The sequence below is a fragment of the Scyliorhinus canicula genome, chromosome 9, assembly GCF_902713615.1.
Source record: "Scyliorhinus canicula chromosome 9, sScyCan1.1, whole genome shotgun sequence".
NCBI classification, from domain to species: domain Eukaryota; kingdom Metazoa; phylum Chordata; class Chondrichthyes; order Carcharhiniformes; family Scyliorhinidae; genus Scyliorhinus; species Scyliorhinus canicula.
The window spans coordinates 94,121,022-94,143,390 of NC_052154.1; the positions used below are offsets into that span (position 1 = coordinate 94,121,022).

At 51.5% G+C, this 22,369-nt stretch overlaps 1 protein-coding gene across 1 annotated transcript in view; it reads left to right on the top strand.

Moving 5' to 3' along the window:
• LOC119970911 (adhesion G-protein coupled receptor G6-like) overlaps positions 1-22,369 on the top strand; it is a 319,332-nt gene that overhangs the window by 23,451 nt on the left and 273,512 nt on the right. Inside the window, exons 2-4 of the mRNA XM_038806021.1 lie at positions 833-938; positions 1,046-1,461; positions 21,608-21,773. Coding sequence (XP_038661949.1) covers positions 1,224-1,461; positions 21,608-21,773 — 404 coding nt within the window. The 5' untranslated portion in view covers positions 833-938; positions 1,046-1,223. The remainder of the gene's footprint in view (positions 1-832; positions 939-1,045; positions 1,462-21,607; positions 21,774-22,369) is intronic.

Genomic DNA, 22,369 nt, shown 5'->3' on the forward strand with positions numbered 1-22,369 from the left:
CTGGTATGTCCAGTCCGTCAAGAAACCGGTTCATCCCAGCCTTCCCCGTTGGGGGCTCTGAGGTGTACAGCTCTTGGTAGAAGGCCTTGAAGGACTCTATCATCCATGACCTTCTCACTGTTACCCTCCGTCTCAGGGCTTCACTAATGACATTCAGTTGATTTAGCCTGACCCACCATCTGTAAGCATTGGCACCCACAGTATAGAGCAGCTTTCACCCTTTGCTCCCCATGAGTCTTTGTGGCACAGCAGTCTCTCTCTCTTCCTCCCTGTCAGCAAGGCCACATTCCCCTTTCACTGCTCATCTCAATCATCAATACTTCCCCTCTGGTGGTTCAACAAAACTTGCCACTAAAGAGAAAACACCTCCTCAGTCCAGGAAGGCTACCTTGCCTGCTGCACACCACGCTGAAGCAGTTGTGAATCTGAAGACACTTGTTTTTTGTTGGAATTAGAGAATCCATAGAATTCCTACAGTGCAGAAGGAGGCTATTTGGCCCATCAAGTGCACGTAAACACTCTGAAAGAACATCCTACCTAGGCCCATTCCCTGCCCCATCCCCATAACTTAGTAGAAGTGTAGAAGATCCCATGGTACTGTTGAAAGGAGAGCAAAGCACTTTTTCATGGGGTACTAGGCAATTTTTTTACCAGTAGATTATCACCTCTTTCTAATCTTTCAGTGTGCAAACTGGTATTTCTGTATCAGATATTGGCCCAGTGACTGCCCTTTCAAAAATATTTCATTTAAACATGCTAAGGTTGTGAAAAGGGCTCTATAGATCTCATTTTCTTTCTCTTTCTTCATGTGAATATTTGATTTGTTTTCCAGAAACAGATTGAGTAAGAGATGGTGGGTGCTGTTGATCTGTTATTTAAATTAAGGCTTTGGATTTACCTTTTCTGTTGCTGTTTCATTCAATTCAACAATGATAAAGGTATGTGATTTTCCAACCTTTTTCTGAGCTTTCCCCAGCTGCACATTAAACATGATAAGGTACATTTTTGGTGGTGTTCCTACTGATAATGATTGTTGTCCTTGCAGTTCTGGGTCTGGAAGAATTTACACTGTGTGCCAACCTCAGCAGCGGTACAACAAAGTTTCACCTCAGCATTGGCAATGATGTCTGCTTGCTGAAATATCACATGAATAGCACTGGTGTTATGTCAAGATTGGTGAAAATGTGGATAAAACTGAGACCATAACTACAAAGATCAGCTTGATGGATTTTTGCTTCATTTGGAATGGCAGTGAAGGCAAATACCTGATCAGTTCTCCCAATGGAAATGTAAACTTACCACAACAGAGAACCCGATGTTGTGAGAACTTCACCCTTTCCCATCACAACACAACAGATTCCAAGGGTAACTGTTCCTACCTGAAAGGCTTCAACCTGACTCACATCCAGTTTGTAAATTCAGCTCATGTGGTGTTCAGTGGACTTAATTGCTCCTGCTCAGGTAAGGAATAGATCAAAATTTAATTTCATTTAAATAACATCTTTAATATCCCCAGCTGTTTACCTCAAGCGTCAACAAGCAAAATGTCCAAATCTTCCAGCCACTAGATCATCGGAGACCATTGTGGAAGTCCAGTCTCCCCGAAAAATGTCCACATTAGTCCAAGAGATAAGGACTGCTCCTTGGGAGCCTCTGCAAATGTCTTTGACTTTAGATAGAGTTAGAGACTTCGGAGTTTCATATTTTTACCTGGATAGCGACTCAGAAAATGTTAGCTAGATTGAAACTTAGTCTAACCCCGAATAATTGAATAAATGACTCCCCAATTACTCCCACCATCAGACCCCCTAAAACCCCCACCGCCTGACCACATTATAGGAAGGATGTGATTGCACTGGAGGGGGTGCAGAGATGATTCACCAGGATGTTGCCTGGGATGGAACATTTAAGTGATGAAGAAAGGTTGGTTCGGCTTGGGTTGTTTTCACTGGAGCAGGGAAGATTGAGGGGCAACCTGATCGAGGTGTACGAGGTTATCAGGGGCATGCTCAGGGTGTGTAGGGATCAACTGTTCCCCTTAATTGAATGTTCAGTTATGAGGGGGCACATGTTCAAGGTGAGGGGCAGGAGGTTTGGGGGGATTTGAGGAAAAATGTTTTAACCCAGCACAGTAGCATTGTGGATAGCACAATCGCTTCACAGCTCCAGGGTCCCAGGTTCGATTCCGGCTTGGGTCACTGTCTGTGTGGAGTCTGCATATCCTCCCCGTTTGTGCGTGGGTTTCCTCCGGGTGCTCCGGTTTCCTCCCACAGTCCAAAGATGTGCAGGTTAGGTGGATTGGCCATGATAAATTTCCCTTAGTGTCCAAAATTGCCCTTAGTGTTGGGTGGGGTTACTGGGTTATGGGGATAGGGTGGAGTTGTTGACCTTGGGTAGGGTGCACTTTCCAAGAGCTGGTGCAGACTCGATGGGCTGAATGGCCTCCTTCTGCACTGTAAATTCTATGAAAAACCCAGAGGGGGGTGGCGATCTGGAATGCACTGCCTGGGAGGGTGGTAGAGGAAGGGTGCCTCACATCCATTAAAAAGTACCTGGATAAGCACTTAGCATATCATAACATTCAATGCTATGGGCCAAGTGCTAGAAAATGGGATTAGGTATGCACGTCAGGTGTTTTTCATGCATCGGTGCAGACTCGATGGGCCAAAGGGCCTTTTCTGCACTGTATTATTCTTTGATTCTGTGACTACCATCCCGACCATCCAACTGAATCAACCTAACTGCTTTCCCCAAACTGGCTATCTCCCCAACCACCCAGCTAGCCCCCAACCCAACAATTGCCCTGACTGTCCCCAACCAAACCTGACCTGATTACCCATGATGTCACTACCCCCTGGCTACTCATCCACCAACCCACAAATCCACCCAGCCAATGGTCTATCTCTCCCAACTAATCATCTCACATACTTACATAGAACATCCAGTTATTTAACTTGATGAACACGTGGAAAGATAACAAACAGATTATTATACAGACAAAGTTACTGTGTGAATTCTTCTGGAGCTACCTAATGTGCGACTGTCCTGTTGTATGCCGTACCACCAACTGGAGTGCCTCACGTCACGTGACCAATGCCTGATGCCACCAACTGGTTAGAGGTCACATTATGTAGTCCAACAAGGGAAGGGGCAGTACTGGATCTGGTATTTGAGAATGAACCTGGACAGGTGGTTGAAGTTTTAGTAGGGGAAAATTTTGAGAGTAGTGACCACAATTCAGTAGGTTTTAGAGAACCTTTGGATAGGGATGAGGGTAACCCTCATATTAAGGTGCTAAACTGGGGAAAGGCAAATTACTTCAGCCAGGAATTGAAGAATTTGGATTGGGTGTGGCTGTTGGAGGGTAAATCAACATTGGACATGTGGGAGTCTGTCAAGCAACAGTTGATTAGGATTGAGGAAAGTTATGTTCCTGAGAGAACGAAGGATAAGTATGGGATTTCGGGAGCCTTGTATAACGAGGGATATTGTGAACCTCGTCAAAAAGAAAAAGGAGGCTTTTGTACAATCTAGAAGGGTGGGGACAGTCAAAACCCTTGAGGAGTATAAAGAAAGTAGGAAGGTACTTAAGCTGGAAATTAGAAGGACTAGGAGGGCTCATGAAAAGTCCTTAGCAAATAGGATTAAAGTGAATCAAAAATCTTTTTATTCATATGTAAAAAGCAAGAGGGTGGCCAGGGAAAGGATTGGACCAGTTAAGGACAATGGGGGGAATCTATGTGTTGAGCCAGCGGAACTGAGCGAGAGACTAAATGAGTACTTTGCATCAGTGTTCACCAAAGAAAAGGACTTTGCGAAAGATGATTCTTGGGTAGGATGTGTGGACAGTCTGGGTCATGTTGACATCGAAAAGGAGGCGATATTGGGTGGTTTAAAAGACTTTAAGGTAGATAAGTCTCCTGAGCCAAATGGGATTTACCCCAGAATACTGAAGGAAGCAAGGGAGGAAATTGTTGGGCCTTGACTGACATCTTTGTATCCTCATTGGCTACAGATAATATCCCAGAGGACTGGAGAATAGCTAATGTTATACCACTGTTTAAAAAAGGTAGCAGGGATAATCTTGGAAACTATAGGCTGGTGAGCCTCATGTCGGTAGTAGGTAGATTATTCAAGAGAATTCTCAGGGACAGGATATATTTACCCATTTGGAAACAAATGGACTCATTAGCAAAGACAGGATGGGTTTGTGAAGGGGAGGTTGTACCTTACTAACTTGAATTTTGAGGCGGTGACAAAGATGATTGATGAGGGGAGAGTGGTGGATGTTATTTACATGGACTTCAGTAAAGCCTTTGACAAGGTGTCCCATGGCAGATTGGTACAAAAGGGATCAGAGGTGAGATGGCAAGATCGATACAGAACTGGCTCAGTCCCAAAAAGCAAAGGGTAGCAGTAGAAGGGTGTTTTTCTGAATGGAAGGTTGTGACTAGTGATGTTCCACAGGGATCTGTGCTAGGGCCTCTGCTGTTTGTAGTGTACATAAACGATTTTGAGGAAAATGTAGCTGGTCTGATTAGAACATAGAACAGTACAGCACAGAACAGGCCCTTCGGCCCTCGATGTTGTGCCGAGCAATGATCACCCTACTCAAACCCACGTCTCCACCCTATACCCGTAACCCAACAATCCCCCCATTAACCTTACACTACGGGCAATTTAGCATGGCCAATCCACCTAACCCGCACATCTTTGGACTGTGGGAGGAAAACGGAGCACCCGGAGGAAACCCACGCACACACGGGGAGGACGTGCAGACTCTACACAGACAGTGACCCAGCCGGGAATCGAACCTGGGACCCTGGAGCTGTGAAGCATTTATGCTAACCACCATGCTACCGTGCTGCCCCTGATTAGTAAGTTTGTGGATGATACCAAGGTGGGTGGAGTGGCAGATAGTGTTGAGGATTGTTATAAGATACAGCAGGACATAGATAGGTTGGAGACTTTTTTTTAATAAACAATTTTATTGAGGTAGTTTTTGGCTTTGTAAACAGTTACAGACATCAACAGAAAGAAAGCAAAAATGGCAAAAATGTGCAAACATCCACGTACTTTCAATACTTCAATCGTAACATATTGCACAAACCCGCTCCTCTCCCACCGGTACTACCCGCCATTTTATCCCTCCTACTCTACTCTACACCCCCCCCCACCCCCTGCTGACGCTCACTCTCCCGCAAATAAGTCAATAAATGGTTGCCACCTCCGGGCGAACCCCTGTACAGATCCTCTCAAGGCGAACTTAATTTTTTCCATACCCAGGAAACTCGACATGTCCGCAAGCCACAACTCAGTCTTCGGGGGCTTTGAGTCCCTCCACGCCAATAGTATTCGTCGCCGGGCTATCAGGGAAGCAAAGGCCAAAACATCGGCCTCTTTCTCCCCCTGGACTCCCGGGTCTTCCGAAACCCCAAAAATTGCCACCCCTGGACCCATCGCCACCCTTGTTTTTAGCACCCTGGACATGACGCCCGCAAATCCCTCCCAGTACCCCCTAAGCCTAGGGCATGCCCAAAACATGTGAACGTGGTTCGCTGGTCCTCCCGCGCACCTCTGTCCCAAAGAATTTGCTCATCCGAGCCACCGTCATGTAGGCCCGGTGAACGACCTTAAATTGAATCAGCCCGAGCCTGACACATGTTGCGGTCGAATTTACCCTACTCAGGGCCTCTGCCCACAGCCCGTCCTCCATTTCCCCGCCTAGCTCCTCCTCCCATTTAAGTTTCAGTTCCTCCGTCTGGGACCCTTCCTCCCTCATGAGCACCTTATAAATATCAGAGACTCTACCCTCCCCTTCTTCCCCCCTAGAGACTATTCTGTCTTGGATCCCCATTGGCGGGAGGCATGGGAAAGATGGGACCTGTCTACGAACAAAGTCCCGCAACTGTAGGTACCTAAAATAATTTCCCCTTACAAGCCCAGATTTCTCCTCCAAGCTCCTCAAACTCGCAAAGTTCCCTACCAGGAACATATCGCCCACCCTTGCCACCCCCGCCCGCCACCATACTCGAAACCCCCCATCCATACTCCCGGGGGCAAACCGATGGTTGTCGCAGATTGGCGCCCAAACCGACGCCCCCGTCTCCCCTACATGCCTCCTCCACTGGCCCCATATCCGCAGGGTCGCCACCACTACCAGGCTGGTGGAGTACCTGGCCGGCGGCAGCGGTAGAGGAGCTGTGACCAGGGCTGCCAAGCTGGAGCCCCTGCTCGAAGCCGCCTCCACCCGCTCCCAGATAGACCCCGTACCCACCATCTACTTCCTTATCATAGCGATGTTGGCCGCCCAGTAATAATTAATCAGACTCGGCAAAGCCAGCCCTCCCTCGCTGCGGTTCCTCTCCAGCATCGCCTTCTTCACCCGCGGGCATTTTCCCGCCCAGACAAAGCTCATGATCATCCTGTTAACTCTTTTGAAGAAGGACTGTGGGACAAAGATCGGGAGGCACTGAAAAACAAACAGAAATCTAGGGAGGATTGTCATCTTTACAGTCTGCACCCTCCCTGCCAGCGACAGCGGGAGTGCATCCCATCTTCGAAACGCTCCCTTCATTTGCTCCACCACCCTGGCCAAATTTAACTTGTGCAGCCTGCCCCAGTCTCGTGCCACCTGGATTCCCAAATACCGGAAATTTTCCTCAACCAGAACGGTAGCCCTCTCAATCTGTTCTCCTGGCCCCTTGCCTGTACCACAAAACATTTCACTCTTGGCCGTATTTAATTTGTATCCTGAAAACTGGCCGAACTTCCTCAACATTCCCAGTATACTTCCCATCCCGGCCACTGGGTCCGACACGTACAGGAGCAGGTCGTCTGCGTAAAGAGAGACCCTATGTTCTACCCACCCCTCACCATCCCCTTCCATCCCTCTGCGGCTCTCAGCGCAATCGCCAGCGGCTCTATGGCCAGCGCAAACAGCAGCGGGGAGAGCGGGCAGCCCGGTCTGGTCCCTCGGTACAGCCTAAAGTACTCCGACACTTCTCTGTTGGTCCTGACGCTGGCCCTCGGGGCCTGATATAATAATTTGATCCAATCCACCAGTCCCTCCCCGATCCCAAACCGTCCGAGCACCTCCCATAGGTAGTCCCACTCCACCCGGTCAAAGGCCTTCTCGGCGTCCATCGCCACCACTACCTCCACCTCCCTGCCCGCCGGGGGCATCATTATCACATGAAGTAATCTTCTCAGGTTGGCCGCCAGCTGCCTACCTTTCACGAACCCAGGTTTGTCCCCCCCAATCACCTCCGGTACGCAGTCCTCCATTGTAACCGCCAGTACCTTTGCCAGGAGCTTAGCGTCAACATTAATCAGGGAGATTGGCCTGTAGGACCCGCACGCCTCCGGGTCTTTACCCCGCTTCAATATCAGTGATATAGTGGCTTGCGACATTGTCGGCGGCAGGGTCCCTCTGTCCCTTGCCTCATTGAAAACCCTCGCCAAGACCGGGCCCACCAGCTCAGAAAACTTCCTATAGAACTCTACTGGGTATCCATCCGGCCCCGGGGCTTTCCCCGACTGCATGGCCTTTAGGCCCCCCAATACCTCCTCTACTCTAATCGGGGCCCCCAACCCTTCCACTCGCCCCCCACCTACTGTTGGGAATGTTAACCTGTCCAGAAACCTTTTCATCTCCTCCGGTTCTTCCGGCGGCTCCGAAGTATACAGCTTGCGATAGAAGTCCCGGAATACCTTGTTCAATCCTGCCGGGTCCTCCACTTTGCGCCCCTCCCCATCCATCACTCTACCTATTTCCCTGGCCGCCTCCCTCCTCCTGAGTTGCTGCGCTAACAGTCTGCTAGCCTTTTCCCCATGCTCGTACACCACGCCCCTCGCCTTCCTAAGCTGTTCCACGGCCCTACTCGTGGATAGTGCCCCCAGTTCCGCCTGTAGTCTCTGCCTCTCCCTGAGTAAAACCTCCCCCGGGGACTCCGCATGCTCTTCATCTATCCGACCCATTTCCCTGACCAATCTATCCATCTCTGCCCTGTCTGCCTTGGCTCTGTGGGCCCCAATTGAAATCAGCTCCCCCGCACTACTGCCTTTAGCGCCTCCCACAGGGTCGTCGCTGAGACCTCCCCCGTGTCATTCACCTGCAGGTAATTTTCCATACATCTCCGAAGCCTCTCACAGATCCCCTCCTCCAACAGCAGTCCCACGTCTAGCCTCCACTGCGGGCGTTGGTAGCTCGCTCCCCCGATCTGCAGGTCCACCCAATGTGGGGCATGGTCTGAGATAGTAATTGCCGAATATTCCGTGTTCTTTACCTCCCCTATACAATCCCTGCTTAGTACGAAGAAATCTATCCTAGAATATACTTTATGGACGTACGAGTAAAACGAGTAGCCCCTTCCTGTTGGCTGTCTGGCTCTCCAGGGGTCCACTGCCCCCATTTGCTCCATAAACCCTTTCAGCTCCCTTGCCATTGCTGAGAGTCTACCCGTTCTGGGACACGACCGATCCAAAGTCGGGTCAAGGACCATGTTGAAGTCCCCCCCCATTATTAGCCTGCGAGAGTCCAGGTCCGGGATCTTCCCCAGCACTCTTTTAATGAAGTCCACGTCATCCCAGTTCGGGGCATATATATTCACCAGCACCACTCTTCTCCCCTCCAGTCTGCCCCGTACCATCAGGTATCTGCCCCCCCTGTCTGCGGCTATGCCCTCCGCCTCAAATTGCACCCACTTCTTGATCATGATTGTCACCCCTCTGGACTTCGAGTCCAAGTCCGAGTGGAAGACCTGGCTAATCCAGCCCTTCCTTAGCCTGGTCTGGTCTGACACTTTCAGATGTGTCTCCTGCAACATAATTACGTCCGCCCTCAGAGCCCGCAAGTGCGCGAACACCCGCTCCCTCTTAACCGGCCCATTCAGTCCCCTGATGTTCCAGGTGATCAACCTGGTCGGGGGGCACAACCCACCCCCCCCACCACGCTGGTCAGCCATAGCCTTTCTCAGACCAGCCCCCGGCCCGTGCGTCGCGCCATTCCTGGTCCGCCTGTTGGCTGCCTCCACCCTCGACCTCCTTTCCAGTGCCTATTTCAAGTCCCTCCCACGTCAGCAGAACAACCCACCCCCCCTAACAACATCCCCCGATACCCCCACCCCTGCCATCCACTGGCTGTGATCTCCCCCCCCCCACCTGACTCCCTTGACTAGCCAATCTTCTAGCCCGGTGACTCAACACTCTGGCGCCTTCCTGTCTCATTCCCATTGTTTCCCCGTCCTCCTCCCCACTCCCTGGCGCCCCATCCCCCTCTCCAACCCACTGGAGCAAACTCACTGGCACAGGAAGGCATGGACATCAACAAAACAAAAAACCCCCCCCCAAAAAAAAACCCCCCAACCCACGTCCTCGGCCCCCCTTGCTGACCTGTCCCCGTTCGTTACCGTGCCGGCTCCAGTGTCCTCCGCGAGCTGCACAAAAAGTACAAATCTGCCCAAAAAGGAAAAAACAGAAAAAAGAGGAAAAAACAAAAACATAAGAGAAAAAACAAACAATTAAAAAAAACCCCAAACCAATGTCCATGAACAAAGGAAAGAGTCCCAAATGTTCTGCTTGGCACCTTTGACCCAGCACACCGTTGAACAGCAGTCCAGGCCCATTCGGCGTACCTTCCTACGGTAGTCCTCGGGCCCTAATTTGCGTCCGTGGGGCCTCTTTTCGGGACCAGCCCCTGATCCCTCGCAAAGTCCATCGCTTCTTCAGGCTCGGAGAAGTAGTGGTGTTGACCCTGGTGCGTGACCCATAGACGAGCCGGGAACAGCAGACCAAACTTCATGTGCTTCTTGTTCAGCACCTCCTTGACAATAGGTTGGAGACTTGGGCAGAGAAATGACAACTGGAGTTTAATCCAGATAAATGTGAGTACTGCAACAATCCAATAAGTCTGGTGAATCTCCATTACACTCCCTCTATGATAATTCCATCATTCCTTAAACAGTCAGAACAAAACTATGCACAGTACTCCATGTTTGATCTCACCAAGGCTCTACACAACTGCAGCACGACATCCCTAATTGTGTACTCAACTCCCCTTGCAATGAAGGCCGCCTTTTTTATTGATTACTGCACCTACATGCTAATTCTGGTCGCCATACTACCAGAAGGATGTGGAGGCTTTGGATAGGGTGGAGAGGAGGTTTACCAGGATGTTGCCTGGTCTGCAGGGTGTTAGCTGAGAGGCTGAATAGACTGTTTTCATTGGAACAACGGAGGTTGAGGGGTGACCTGCTGGAGGTCTACAAGACTATGAGGGGCATAGATACAGTGGATGGGAAGGTACTCTTTCCTAGGATGGAGGGGTCAGACACCAACGGACATAGGTTTAAGGTCCATGCGGCATAGTTTAGAGGTGATGTGCGAGGCAGGTTGTTTTGTTTTTTACACAGAGGGTGGTGAGTGCCTGGAACGCGTTGTCAGAGGAGATTATGGAAACAGATACATTAACGGCGTTCAAAAGGCATCTTGACAGATACCTGATAGGATGGGTGTAGAGGGATGCAGCACAAGGGTTTTGACCAAGATGGTATCATGACCTGTATAGGCTTGAAGGGCTGAAGGGCCGATACTGTGCCCGTAAATGTTGGGCTGGATTATCTGCTCCCCGACGGCAAAATCGCATTCGGCGACTGGGCGGAGAATCTGTTTTGACGCCAGTATCAGGAGCGGCGCGGTTTTCATATTCTCCGCCCCCTGAAAAGTGCCTTACTCCCGGCCTCAGATCCTTGCCTGAGGCCCGCCCCGCGATGCTCTGTCCCAAACCGGTCGGGTTCCCGACAGCTTGGGTTACGTGTGCTCACACCGTTCGAGAACTCCGCGTGGCAGCTGAGGACTCAGTCTGGGGCCGCCACAGTCAGGGGAGGGCCGATCCGTTGGCAAGGGGGCTTCATTCGGGGCTGGGGGCACTGTGAGCGGGTGGTCTGGGGTGCGCAAGCAGCCGAAGGGGGGCACTGCTTTTGCAGTCCAGGTCTGTGGGCTGAGTCTGCCATGGAGCACGGCGTGGCCGCTGCAGGCCGTGCGCATGCGCAGCCACGGAACCGGAAATGCTCAAGGCCATATCGGCAGCTAGAGCTGAGAGCTCTACGTTGCCTCCCTGCTAGCCCCCAGCAAAACAGGGAATCAGTGGCCGTTTTGCGCCAATTTTCCTGGCATAAAAGACCACCGTTTTCACGCCGGCATGGGGACTTAGTCTCCAAAACGGAGAAACCAGCCTATGCCATATATCTATATACAGATTTAATTGTGCTTTTATTAACGATATGCCCGAAGAATGTGTCCCTGGTGCACGGCACATTGTGCATCTCCAACAGGAACACCCTGTTGATCTTCAAGGTTCTATTCAGTCTCCCAGCGTCGCTTTTGCTTCTGGAAGACTGGTTTCCATGCACGTCATTTTGCCTTAGTCTTTTGAAGACCGGTACCCTTGCCAGCTATGCCTGCATCACCAGCTTCTCCGTCACCAGCTTCTTTCATTTTTTATGTGATGCATTTTGCTACTGCGTCGTCATGTACTATTTGGCCTGCGGCCACATTGCCGATGTCTTCTTGTTCCACATCACGAGTGTCGGCCACATTGCCGATGTCTTCTTGTTTAGTGTCATAGGTGAAACTCACATTACGGCCCCACTCTCCTTCTCTTCCTCTTCTTTTTCGCCCCACTCTCCTTCTCTTCCTCTTCTTTTTCGTGAGAGAGATTTTGTCATTGCTCTTCTTTTTCCACTTGGCTTTGATAGCACCCATTGGCCTGCGTCATGGCAGTGGTTGTTTGTGGATTGTCCGCTGAGATGTCTCGAATTGGCATACACCCGAGGGACTGTGAGGCTATGGTCAAGTCTGCACCTTCAATGGATCGCTACAGAGCCTCGCACTCTAGTGTCTGGGTTGGACCCACATTCCCAACAACCCCTGCATCAAACATGTGTTTGAGCCCCAAGTGATGCCTCCTCATCACTCAATAATGATACCGTGGGGGCGGCAGTAGCACAGTGGTTAGCACTGTTGCTTCACAGCAACGGGGTCCCAGGTTCGAATCCCTGCTTGGTCACTTTCTGTGCGGAGTTTGTACATTCTCCCAGTGTCTGCGTGGGTTTCCTCCAGGTGCCCCGGTCTCCTCCCACAAGTCCCGAAAGGCATGCTTGGACATTTTAAATTCTCCCTCTGTGTACCCTAACAGGGGCTAACAGTGACTAGGGGCTTTTCACAGTAACTTCAATGCAGTGTTAATGTAAGCCTACTTGTGACAATAATAAAGATTATTATTAATGCATGGGTCATCTTTTCCTGAAGAACCAAGTACTGGCTCATCCTCGTCTTGTGGTATGATATACGTACCATCTGTCGTTGTGGAGCTGCATATAAATATAGCCACGTCTGGTAATATGGTATAAGTATCATCTGTTGTTGTGGAGCTGCATACAAATATAGCCACGTGCTCCTCTAACTCATCTTTTGGTGCAGTGGCCACGAGTGAGTCCACTACCGGAAACATTTCAGAGGCTTGAGATGATTCACCGTATGTCTCTGAAACCAGTTTCTCCACAATGGATCTTATATTTTCCGTTATTCGTTTGTTCGCAGCTGAGTTGTTCTCATCCAAAGTGTCTGCTTCTGCAAACTCACTTTCCATCTCTGCGTGCGCCATTTCAGAGCTTTCACACTTCTTGGTGTCCTGTGCAGACTGGGATTCCCTTGTGATCACCTTGTCACTCCCACCAAACCACCGGAGTAGCGCTTTCCAGGCGTCATCTAGTTTACCATCACTCTCGCAAAACAACCTGACCAGCATTTCATAGTTGTCCTCATCTGGTTCACCCTCCGAGCCTTTACGTTCTTCAGGGTCTTCATAGATATCAACGTCATACACATCATCGGAGTCACTATCACCTGCAAAGGTTTCTCCTGTAAAGTACGACATTGCCAATGGAATTATGTGTTCATGCAGGGGGCAACCACTTTTAAAGTCAGCAGCGAGTCTTGCTGCAGAACTTTTAACATTCCATGCTGTGGAGCTTCAGGAGGACTGAAGAAATTGAAGAATGAGTCATTTTGTATAATTTTCAGAATTGTTCTCCCCATGGGTTTCATAGAACATAGAACAGTACAGCACAGAACAGGCCCTTCGGCCCTCAATGTTGTGCCAAGCCATGATCACCCTACTCAAACCCACATATCCACCCTATACCCGTAACCCAACAACCCCCCCCTTAACCTTACTTTTATTAGGACACTACGGGCAATTTAGCATGGCCAATCCACCTAACCCGCACATCTTTGGACTGTGGGAGGAAACCGGAGCACCCGGAGGAAACCCACACACACAGGGGGAGGACGTGCAGACTCCACACAGACAGTGACCCAGCCGGGAATCTGGAGCTGTGAAGCATTTATGCTAACCACCATGCTACCCTGCTGCCCCAAGTTCTCCGGTTTTCTCCCGAAGTCCAAAGATGTGCAGGTTCGGTAGGGTTTTGGGGAGTGGGCAGGGGAGTAGGTCCAAGTTAGGTGGGGTAGGTGCAGACTCGTGTTCTGAATGGCTTCCTTCTGAACTGTAGGAATTCTTTGATTCAATTATATACCTTTTGAAAATTGGATTGGATTTGTTTATTGTCACAAGGTACAGTGCGTATTGTTCTGCGTACAGTTTAGACACATCATTCCATACATTAAAAAACCATAGGACATACATTAATACACAATGCAAATACATAGACACAGGCATCAGGTGAAGTATACAGGAGGTGCAGTATTAATTAGAACAGAAGATGTGTGAAGAGATCAAATCAGTCCATAAGAGGGTTGATGTGGAGATGCCGGTGTTGGATTTGGGGTGGGCTCAGTAAGAAGTGTTAAAACACCAGTTTAAAGTCTAACAGGTTTGTTTCAAATTACTAGCTGTCGGAGCACAGCTCCTTCCTCAGGTGAATGAAGAGGTGGATTTCACAAATACATATATAGACAAAGTCAATGATGCAAGACAATACTTTGAATGTGAATCTTTGCAGATAATTAAGACTTTACAGGCCCAGACGAAGCGACTGGAGAGAGGGACAATCCCAGGTTAAAGAGGTGTGAATTGTCTCAAACCAGGTGGCCTGGCCAGATGGTGGAGAGGGGGGGGGGGGGGGGGGGGGGGGGGGAATGTAATGTGACATGAATCCAAGGTCCTGGTTTGATTCTCCAATTCTGGGGCTATGTCCCCACGCCAGCGTGGGAACAGTGGTGTCTTATGACAGAAACAAATGGCGCAAAACGGACATGAAATCCCCTTTTTGCTGGGAGCGAGCAGGCTGGCAGCAGAGCACCCGGCTCTAGCTGCTGATATACCCCAGAGAATTCAGGGCTCCCGTTCGTGTCCATGTCCTTGTCCTTCTCGCTGCTCTCCCCCTGGGGTTGGGGTTGCGGTCGGACGACACTAGAAGGGCCTGCGTCATTGGCAGCTGGTCCTGCAAGACACAAGTCAAGACGCATGTTTGGACTGCGGGTTGGGGTGATGGGTGATGATGGAGGGAGGAATGTGGAGGTGGCTGTGGTGGACTAGGCCTCGGGGGGCAGGGGGAGGTATGGGTGAGGTGCTGGGGGCCTGTGGAGCAGTGTTGGAGGGTTGTGGGGGCAATGGGTGTATTGGTGGTGTTGGGGATGTGTGGCTGGTGTGGAGGGTTGTGGGGGGGGGGAGTATTGGTGGTGTTGAGGATGTGTGGCTGGTGTGGAGGGTTGTGGGGGCAATGGGAGTATTGATGGTGTTGGGGAGGTGTGGCTGGTGTGGGGGGTTGTGGTGGCAATGGGGGTTTTGGTGGTGTTGGGGATGTGTGGCTGGTGTTGGAGGGTTGTGGGGGCAATGGGAGTATTGATGGTGTTGGGGATGTGTGGCTGGTGTGGAGGGTTGTGGGGGCAATGGGAGTATTGATGGTGTTGGGGATGTGTGGCTGGTGTGGAGGGTTGTGGGGGCAATGGGAGTATTGATGGTGGTGGGGATGTGTGGCTGGTGTGGAGGGTTGTGGGGGCAATGGGTGTATTGGTGGTGTTGGGGATGTGTGGCTGGTGTGGGGGGTTGTGGGGGCAATGGGAGTATTGGTGGTGTTGGGGGATGTGTGGCTGGTGTGGAGGGTTGTGGGGGCAATGGGAGTATTGGTGGTGTTGGGGATGTGTGGCTGGTGTTGGAGGGTTGTGGGGCAATGGGAGTATTGGTGGTGTTGGGGATGTGTGGCTGGTGTTGGAGGGTTGTGGGGGCAATGGGTGTATTGGTGGTGTTGGGGATGTGTGGCTGGTGTGGAGGGATATGGGGGCAATGGGAGTATTGGGGATGTGTGGCTGGTGTGGATGGTTGTGGGGGCAATGGGAGTATTGGTGGTGTTGGGGATGTGTGGCTGGTGTGGAGGGTTGTGGGAGGGGGAGTATTGGTGGTGTTGGGATGTGTGGCTGGTGTGGAGGGTTGTGGGGGCAATGGGTGTATTGGTGGTGTTGGGGATGTGTGGCTGGTGTGGAGGGTTGTGGGGGCAATGGGAGTATTGGTGGTGTTGGGGACGTATGGCTGGTGTGGAGGGTTGTGGGGGCGGGGGGGCGAGTATTGGTGGTGTTGGGGATGTGTGGCTGGTGTGGAGGGTTGTGGGGGCAATGGGAGTGTTGGGGATGTGTGGCTGGTGTGGATGGTTGTGGGGGCAATGGGAGTATTGGTGGTGTTGGGGATGTGTGGCTGGTGTGGAGGGTTGTGGGGGCAATGGGTGTATTGGTGGTGTTGGGGATGTGTGGCTGGTGTGGAGGGTTGTGGGGGCAATGGGAGTATTGGTGGTGTTGGGGACGTATGGCTGGTGTGGAGGGTTGTGGGGGGGGGGCGAGTATTGGTGGTGTTGGGGATGTGTGGCTGGTGTGGAGGGTTGTGGGGGCAATGGGAGTATTGGTGGTGTTGGGGATGTGTGGCTGGTGTGGAGGGTTGTGGGGGCAATGGGAGTATTGGTGGTGTTGGGGATGTGTGGCTGGTGTGGATGGTTGTGGGGGCAATGGGAGTATTGGTGGTGTTGGGGATGTGTGGCTGGTGTGGAGGGTTGTGGGGGCAATGGGAGTATTGATGGTGTTGGGGATGTGTGGCTGGTGTGGAGGGTTGTGGGGGCAATGGGAGTATTGGTGGTGTTGGGGATGTGTGGCTGGTGTGGAGGGTTGTGGGGGCAATGGGAGTATTGGTGGTGTTGGGGAGGTGTGGCTGGTGTGGAGGGTTATGGGGGCAATGGGAGTATTGGTGGTGTTGGGGATGTGTGGCTGGTGTTGGAGGGTTGTGGGACAATGGGTGTATTGGTGGTGTTGGGGATGTGTGGCTGGTGTGGAGGGTTGTGGGGGCAATGGGAGTGTTGGGGATGTGTGGCTGGTGTGGAGGGTTGTGGGGGGGGAGTATTGATGGTGTTGGGGATGTGTGGCTGGTGTTGGAGGGTTGTAGGGGCAATGGGAGTATTGGTGGTGTTGGAGATGTGTGGCTGGTGTGGAGGGTTGTGGGGGCAATGGGTGTATTGGTGGTGTTGGGGATGTGTGGCTGGTGTGGATGGTTGTGGGGGCAATGGGAGTATTGGTGGTGTTGCGCATGTGTGGCTGGTGTGGAGGGTTGTGGGGGCAATGGGAGTATTGGTGGTGTTGGGGATGTGTGGCTGGTGTGGAGGGTTGTGGCGGCAATGGGAGTGTTGGGGATGTGTGGCTGGTGTTGGAGGGTTGTGGGGGCAATGGGAGTGTTGGGGATGTGTGGCTGGTGTGGAGGGTTGTGGGGGCAATGGGAGTGTTGGGGATGTGTGGCTGGTGTGGAGGGTTGTGGGGGCAATGGGAGTGTTGGGGATGTGTGGCTGGTGTGGAGGGTTGTGGGGGCAATGGGAGTATTGATGGTGTTGGGGATGTGTGGCTGGTGTGGAGGGTTGTGGGGGCAATGGGAGTGTTGGGGATGTGTGGCTGGTGTGGAGGGTTGTGGGGGCAATGGGAGTATTGGTGGTGTTGGGGATGTGTGGCTGGTGTGGAGGGTTGTGGGGGCAATGGGAGTATTGGTGGTGTTGGGGATGTGTGGCTGGTGTTGGAGGGTTGTGGGGGCAATGGGAGTATTGGTGGTGTTGGGAATGTGTGGCTGGTGTGGAGGGTTGTGGGGGCAATGGGAGTGTTGGGGATGTGTGGCTGGTGTGGAGGGTTGTGGGGGCAATGGGAGTGTTGGGGATGTGTGGCTGGTGTGGAGGGTTGTGGGGGCAATGGGAGTATTGGTGGTGTTGGGGATGTGTGGCTGGTGTGGAGGGTTGTGGGGGCAATGGGAGTATTGGTGGTGTTGGGAATGTGTGGCTGGTGTGGAGGGTTGTGGGGGCAATGGGAGTATTGGTGGTGTTGGGGATGTGTGGCTGGTGTGGATGGCTGTGGGGGCAATGGGAGTATTGGTGGTGTTGGGAATGTGTGGCTGGTGTGGAGGGTTGTGGGGGCAATGGGAGTATTGGTGGTGTTGGGGATGTGTGGCTGGTGTGGATGGCTGTGGGGGCAATGGGAGTATTGGTGGTGTTGGGGATATGTGGCTGGTGTGGAGGGCTGTGGGGGCAATGGGAGTATTGGTGGTGTTGGGGATGTGTGGCTGGTGTGGATGGCTGTGGGGGCAATGGGAGTATTGATGGTGTTGGGGATGTGTGGCTGGTGTGGAGGGTTGTGGGGGCAATGGGAGTATTGGTGGTGTTGGGGACGTATGGCTGGTGTGGAGGGTTGTGGGGGCAATGGGAGTATTGGTGGTGTTGGGGATGTGTGGCTGGTGTTGGAGGGTTGTGGGGGCAATGGGAGTATTGGTGGTGTTGGGGATGTGTGGCTGGTGTGGATGGCTGTGGGGGCAATGGGAGTATTGGTGGTGTTGGGGATGTGTGGCTGGTGTGGAGGGTTGTGGGGGCAATGGGAGTATTGGTGGTGTTGGGGGATGTGTGGCTGGTGTGGATGGCTGTGGGGGCAATGGGAGTATTGATGGTGTTGGGGATGTGTGGCTGGTGTGGAGGGTTGTGGGGGCAATGGGAGTGTTGGGGATGTGTGGCTGGTGTGGAGGGTTGTGGGGGCAATGGGAGTATTGGTGGTGTTGGGGACGTATGGCTGGTGTGGAGGGTTGTGGGGGCAATGGGAGTATTGGTGGTGTTGGGGACGTATGGCTGGTGTGGAGGGTTGTGGGGGCAATGGGAGTGTTGGGGATGTGTGGCTGGTGTGGAGGGTTGTGGGGGCAATGGGAGTATTGATGGTGTTGGGAATGTGTGGCTGGTGTGGAGGGTTGTGGGAGTGGTGACATTGGAGAATCGCAACTCAGCAGGGAGTGGGGGCGTATCACTTGCTCGCCCGATGCCAACTTCCGCTTCGGCGACTGCCCTCGCCTCTGGCCTGCCGATCAGACCCAAGGCCTCCTGCGGTGTGGGGGTTTGAATGTCCGCTGTTTCCACCTCCCGTTTTCTCCTGCTCCCGATGGTTGTGAGTCAAGGCGACGGAGAGGGGGGGGGTTAGGAGACAGATGGAAAACACACAATGTTAGGCTGTCGGTCGTGTGCAGCACTGAGGTGGGTGGCTGGTGGCCTCCGTGGCTGGAGCACCCGGCCATGGCGGCTGATATGGGTGCTGGCAGGTGGTGCAGGGTTGGGGTTCACCAACCGTGGATGGAGGGGGTGGGGGTTACGGGTGTGTGGGTCGGGGGTTAGTGCCTGGGGCACAGTGCTGCCTGCTCACCCTAGATCATAGAATTCACAGTGCAGAAGGAGGCTATTCGGCCCATCAAGTATGCACCGGCCCATGGAATGAGCAACCTACTTAAGCCCACACCTCCACCCAATCCCCGGAACCCAGTGACCCCATCTAATCTTTTTGGACACTGGGGGCAATTTATCATGGCCAATCCATCAAACTTCCATATCTTTGGACTGTGGGAGGAAACCGGAGGAAACCCATGCAGACACGGGGAGAGTGTGCAGACTCAGCAATTGATCCCGGGGCCCTGGAGCTGTGCAACAACTGTGCTAACTACTGTGCTACCGTCCCACTCACCCCGAGGAGGTTTTTTGCAACACTGCTGACAGGTCCTGGTGGTGTTACCCATGGTGCTTATGCCCTCCCCCACCTGCGGCCAGGCCCATGCACGACAGCAGTTGGCAACCTTCTCCCCACCCTAGGGAGGGTAGCCCGCTTGTCTTCCACTGTGTCAAGTAGGGTCCAAAGCTCACCATCGGTAAACTGTGGTGTCGCTCTGTAGCCATCTGGGATGGCCACTTACGAATCATGGACGTTCGCAAAGCCTAAAGGGAAATGTGGACAGTGTAAGGTTCAGGCAGGCTCAGAGCTTGAATGTGTATTTGTGAGCGAAGAATCCAGACAGCATCGAAACCCCCAACTGATCAGCATTTTGATGGCCCATCTCCGTAAAACAAAGGATTGATACTCGAGCAACCGACACAATCACAGACATTTCAGCATCAATCCCTTTATTCAGGAAGCCTAAACAACAGGGTCAATGACTGCTTAGGACACACCCAGCCATCAAGGCACCTGCCCCTTTATTGGTTCAAATCGAATACAGTGATCGAGAACTAACCAATTAATGGGGTCCAAACCGAAGGACCGCCCAAAAGAGCGCAAAACTCCCCAACACTGTTGTGTGTTCGACCTCTCTTGGACCTGGAGCTCCGGCAACGTCCACCTCCAATTGCAGCACCACCAGAAGCAAGTTCAAGTTCAACGCCCGCTGCTCTGACCTGGGTCTACCCATCCCACAGTAAAACATGCCATGTAGCCTTGTCAGACAGAGCTCATATCAATGACTCTCTTCATTGCTCCGAGACAGTCTCACACATAATCATCTTCAAAATCTCACATTCATAGCAGGATGGACACCCAATAAAAGAGTCAATTGATGTCGATGAATGGTGCCTCAACTTTGTCTCAGGGGAATGTGTTGTTCAGTAATTTATTAAAAATAGTTTGTAGTTGAACATTTCCTGTGATCACAGAATTCTTACAGCACAGAAGGAGATCATTCAGTCTGTCATGTCTGCATCGGTCTAAAGAACTATCCTGGTGGGACTGTCCCGTGAGGAAAGGTTGAGGCAACTGGTTCTGTATTCATCAAAGTTTAGAAGGGTGAGATGTGGGGCTGGATTCTCCAGTCAGTGACAACGAAATCACGTTCAGTGACGGGCCGTGGAATCCAAATTCCTGACATAATCGGGGCGACACCGCTTCCGCGATGTGCCGTCTCTTCCAAAGTGACCTTGGGTAGGGTGCTCTTTCCAAGAGCCGGTGCAGACTCGATGGGCCGAATGGCCTCCTTCTGCACTGTAAATTCTATGATATTCTGTGGGTACATCGCGCAACATATCCACAGCCTCAGGCCCGCCCCTGATGCCCGTCCCCGACCGGCCGAGTTCCTGATGCCGTAGGTCTCTCATGGATTGGATTTGTTTATTGTCACGTGTACCGAGGTACAGTGAAAAGTATTTTTCTGCGAGCAGCTCAACAGATCATTAAGTACATGGGAAGAAAAGCGAATAAAAGAAAATACATAATAGGGCAACACAAGGTACACAATGGAACTACATAAGCACCGGCATTCGATGAAGCATACAGGGTGTTGTGTTAATGAGGTCAGTCCATAAGAGGGTCATTTAGGAGTCTGGTAACAGCGGGGAAGAAGCTGTTTTTGCGTCATGGTCTCACCTGTCGGGAACTCAGCTTTGCGGCTGCGGACTCAGTCCGAGAGCCAATCCACTGGCAGGAGGGTGGACACACTTGGGGCTGGGGGCACTGTGGTGGGGACGGTCCGAGTCATGTGAGCCAGCCGAATGGGGGGGACTATTTCACGGGTAGGGACCATGAGCAGCATGAAGCACGGCGTGGCTGCTGCAGCCAGCCGCCGTGCGCATGCGCAGCCACAGACCCGGCAATTCTCCAGGTCATATCGGCAGCTGGAGCCGGGTGCCTCCCTGCTAGCCTCCAGCAAAATGGAGAATCTCTGGACGTTTTGCGCCAGTTCCCACACAGGCGTGGGGACATAGTCTCCAAATCGGTGAATCCAGCCCATGATCTCCTAAGAGTGTACAAAATTCTTACAAAGGGCTCTGAGGCCCACTGAATATAGTGAAGAAGGAAATAGATAGATTTCCAGGCATCACTGGGGTATGAAGAGTTCAGGAGTGTGTTGTTCAGTCATCATCATATTGAATGGTGCGGCAGGTTGAAAGGGCAAAATGACTTATTCTTTTTCCACTTTTCTATGTTTCGAACAGAGTAGATGCAAGAAGGTATTTCTTCTGAATGGGGGAGTCTAGAACCCCCCCCCCCCCCCTCCCCGCAACTACTCACTGTGTGAAAATGTTTTTCCTCATGTCACCATTACTCCTTTTGCCATTGCTTTAAATTGGTCTCCTCTTGCTCTTTATTCTTTCAGCCCTGGGAACATGTTTCCCTTTCTGCTCATCTCTCTCCAGCTAACCCCTCATCTCTTTCATGATCGTTAAAGTTGATATGATTATGAAATTCCTTTGTGCTGATCACAGAAGTTTCTTCCATATTAGTCCTGTTTATTCTGCATGTGAACAATATGAAATCCTTCCATCCTCTTTTCTTTCAGAATCCACCACCGAAATGTGTGAGAAGAAGACCAAGGCATTGATGGAAGCTGCAAGTCTCGGTAATACTGCTGAAGACACACTGACCATCCCTTTCAACGTTGCTCTCTTTTCAACTTTGTTCGTTGACAGAACCTTGGCGGATTGTGGGCCAAACATTTCTGACAGGTAGTCACATGAAGTGAAGTAACTATTTGGATGAGAGTGAGGAAGGAATTACAGCAATGATACTTATTTATTTTTTGTATCTTTGTGCTTGGAGTAAAATGGGAAATAATGGGATGATATTCAGGCTAAATTTTTTTCAAAGTTTTTATTCAAAATTATCAACTTATTTTTACATTTCACAACAATAACAAACCCGCCCAACACATTAGACCCTCGCCCACCCAAATCTCGCTCTCCACTCTCCCACCCCTCCATTTTTTTTTAATAAATAATTTTTATTGAAGTTTTTACAAAATACAAAATATAAACATCATAACTCTATTAACGTACACCCGCGGTAACACCCCGTAAACGGTGCCCCCCAGCTGCAAGAGCAACTTCAAACAAAAGGAAAAAAACAAAAAAAAACAGAAACCAAAAGACAGAGAAAACAGAAAAAGAAAAAAAAGAAAACAAGGGAGAGAGATAGCACCCTCCACAAACCCACGTGTACAATTCTTACCCCCCATCCTTACCCCCCCCGTCCTTACCCCCCTCCCCGTCCTTACCCCCCCTTAACCCCCCCCGTCCTTACCCCCCCTTACCCCTTACCCCAC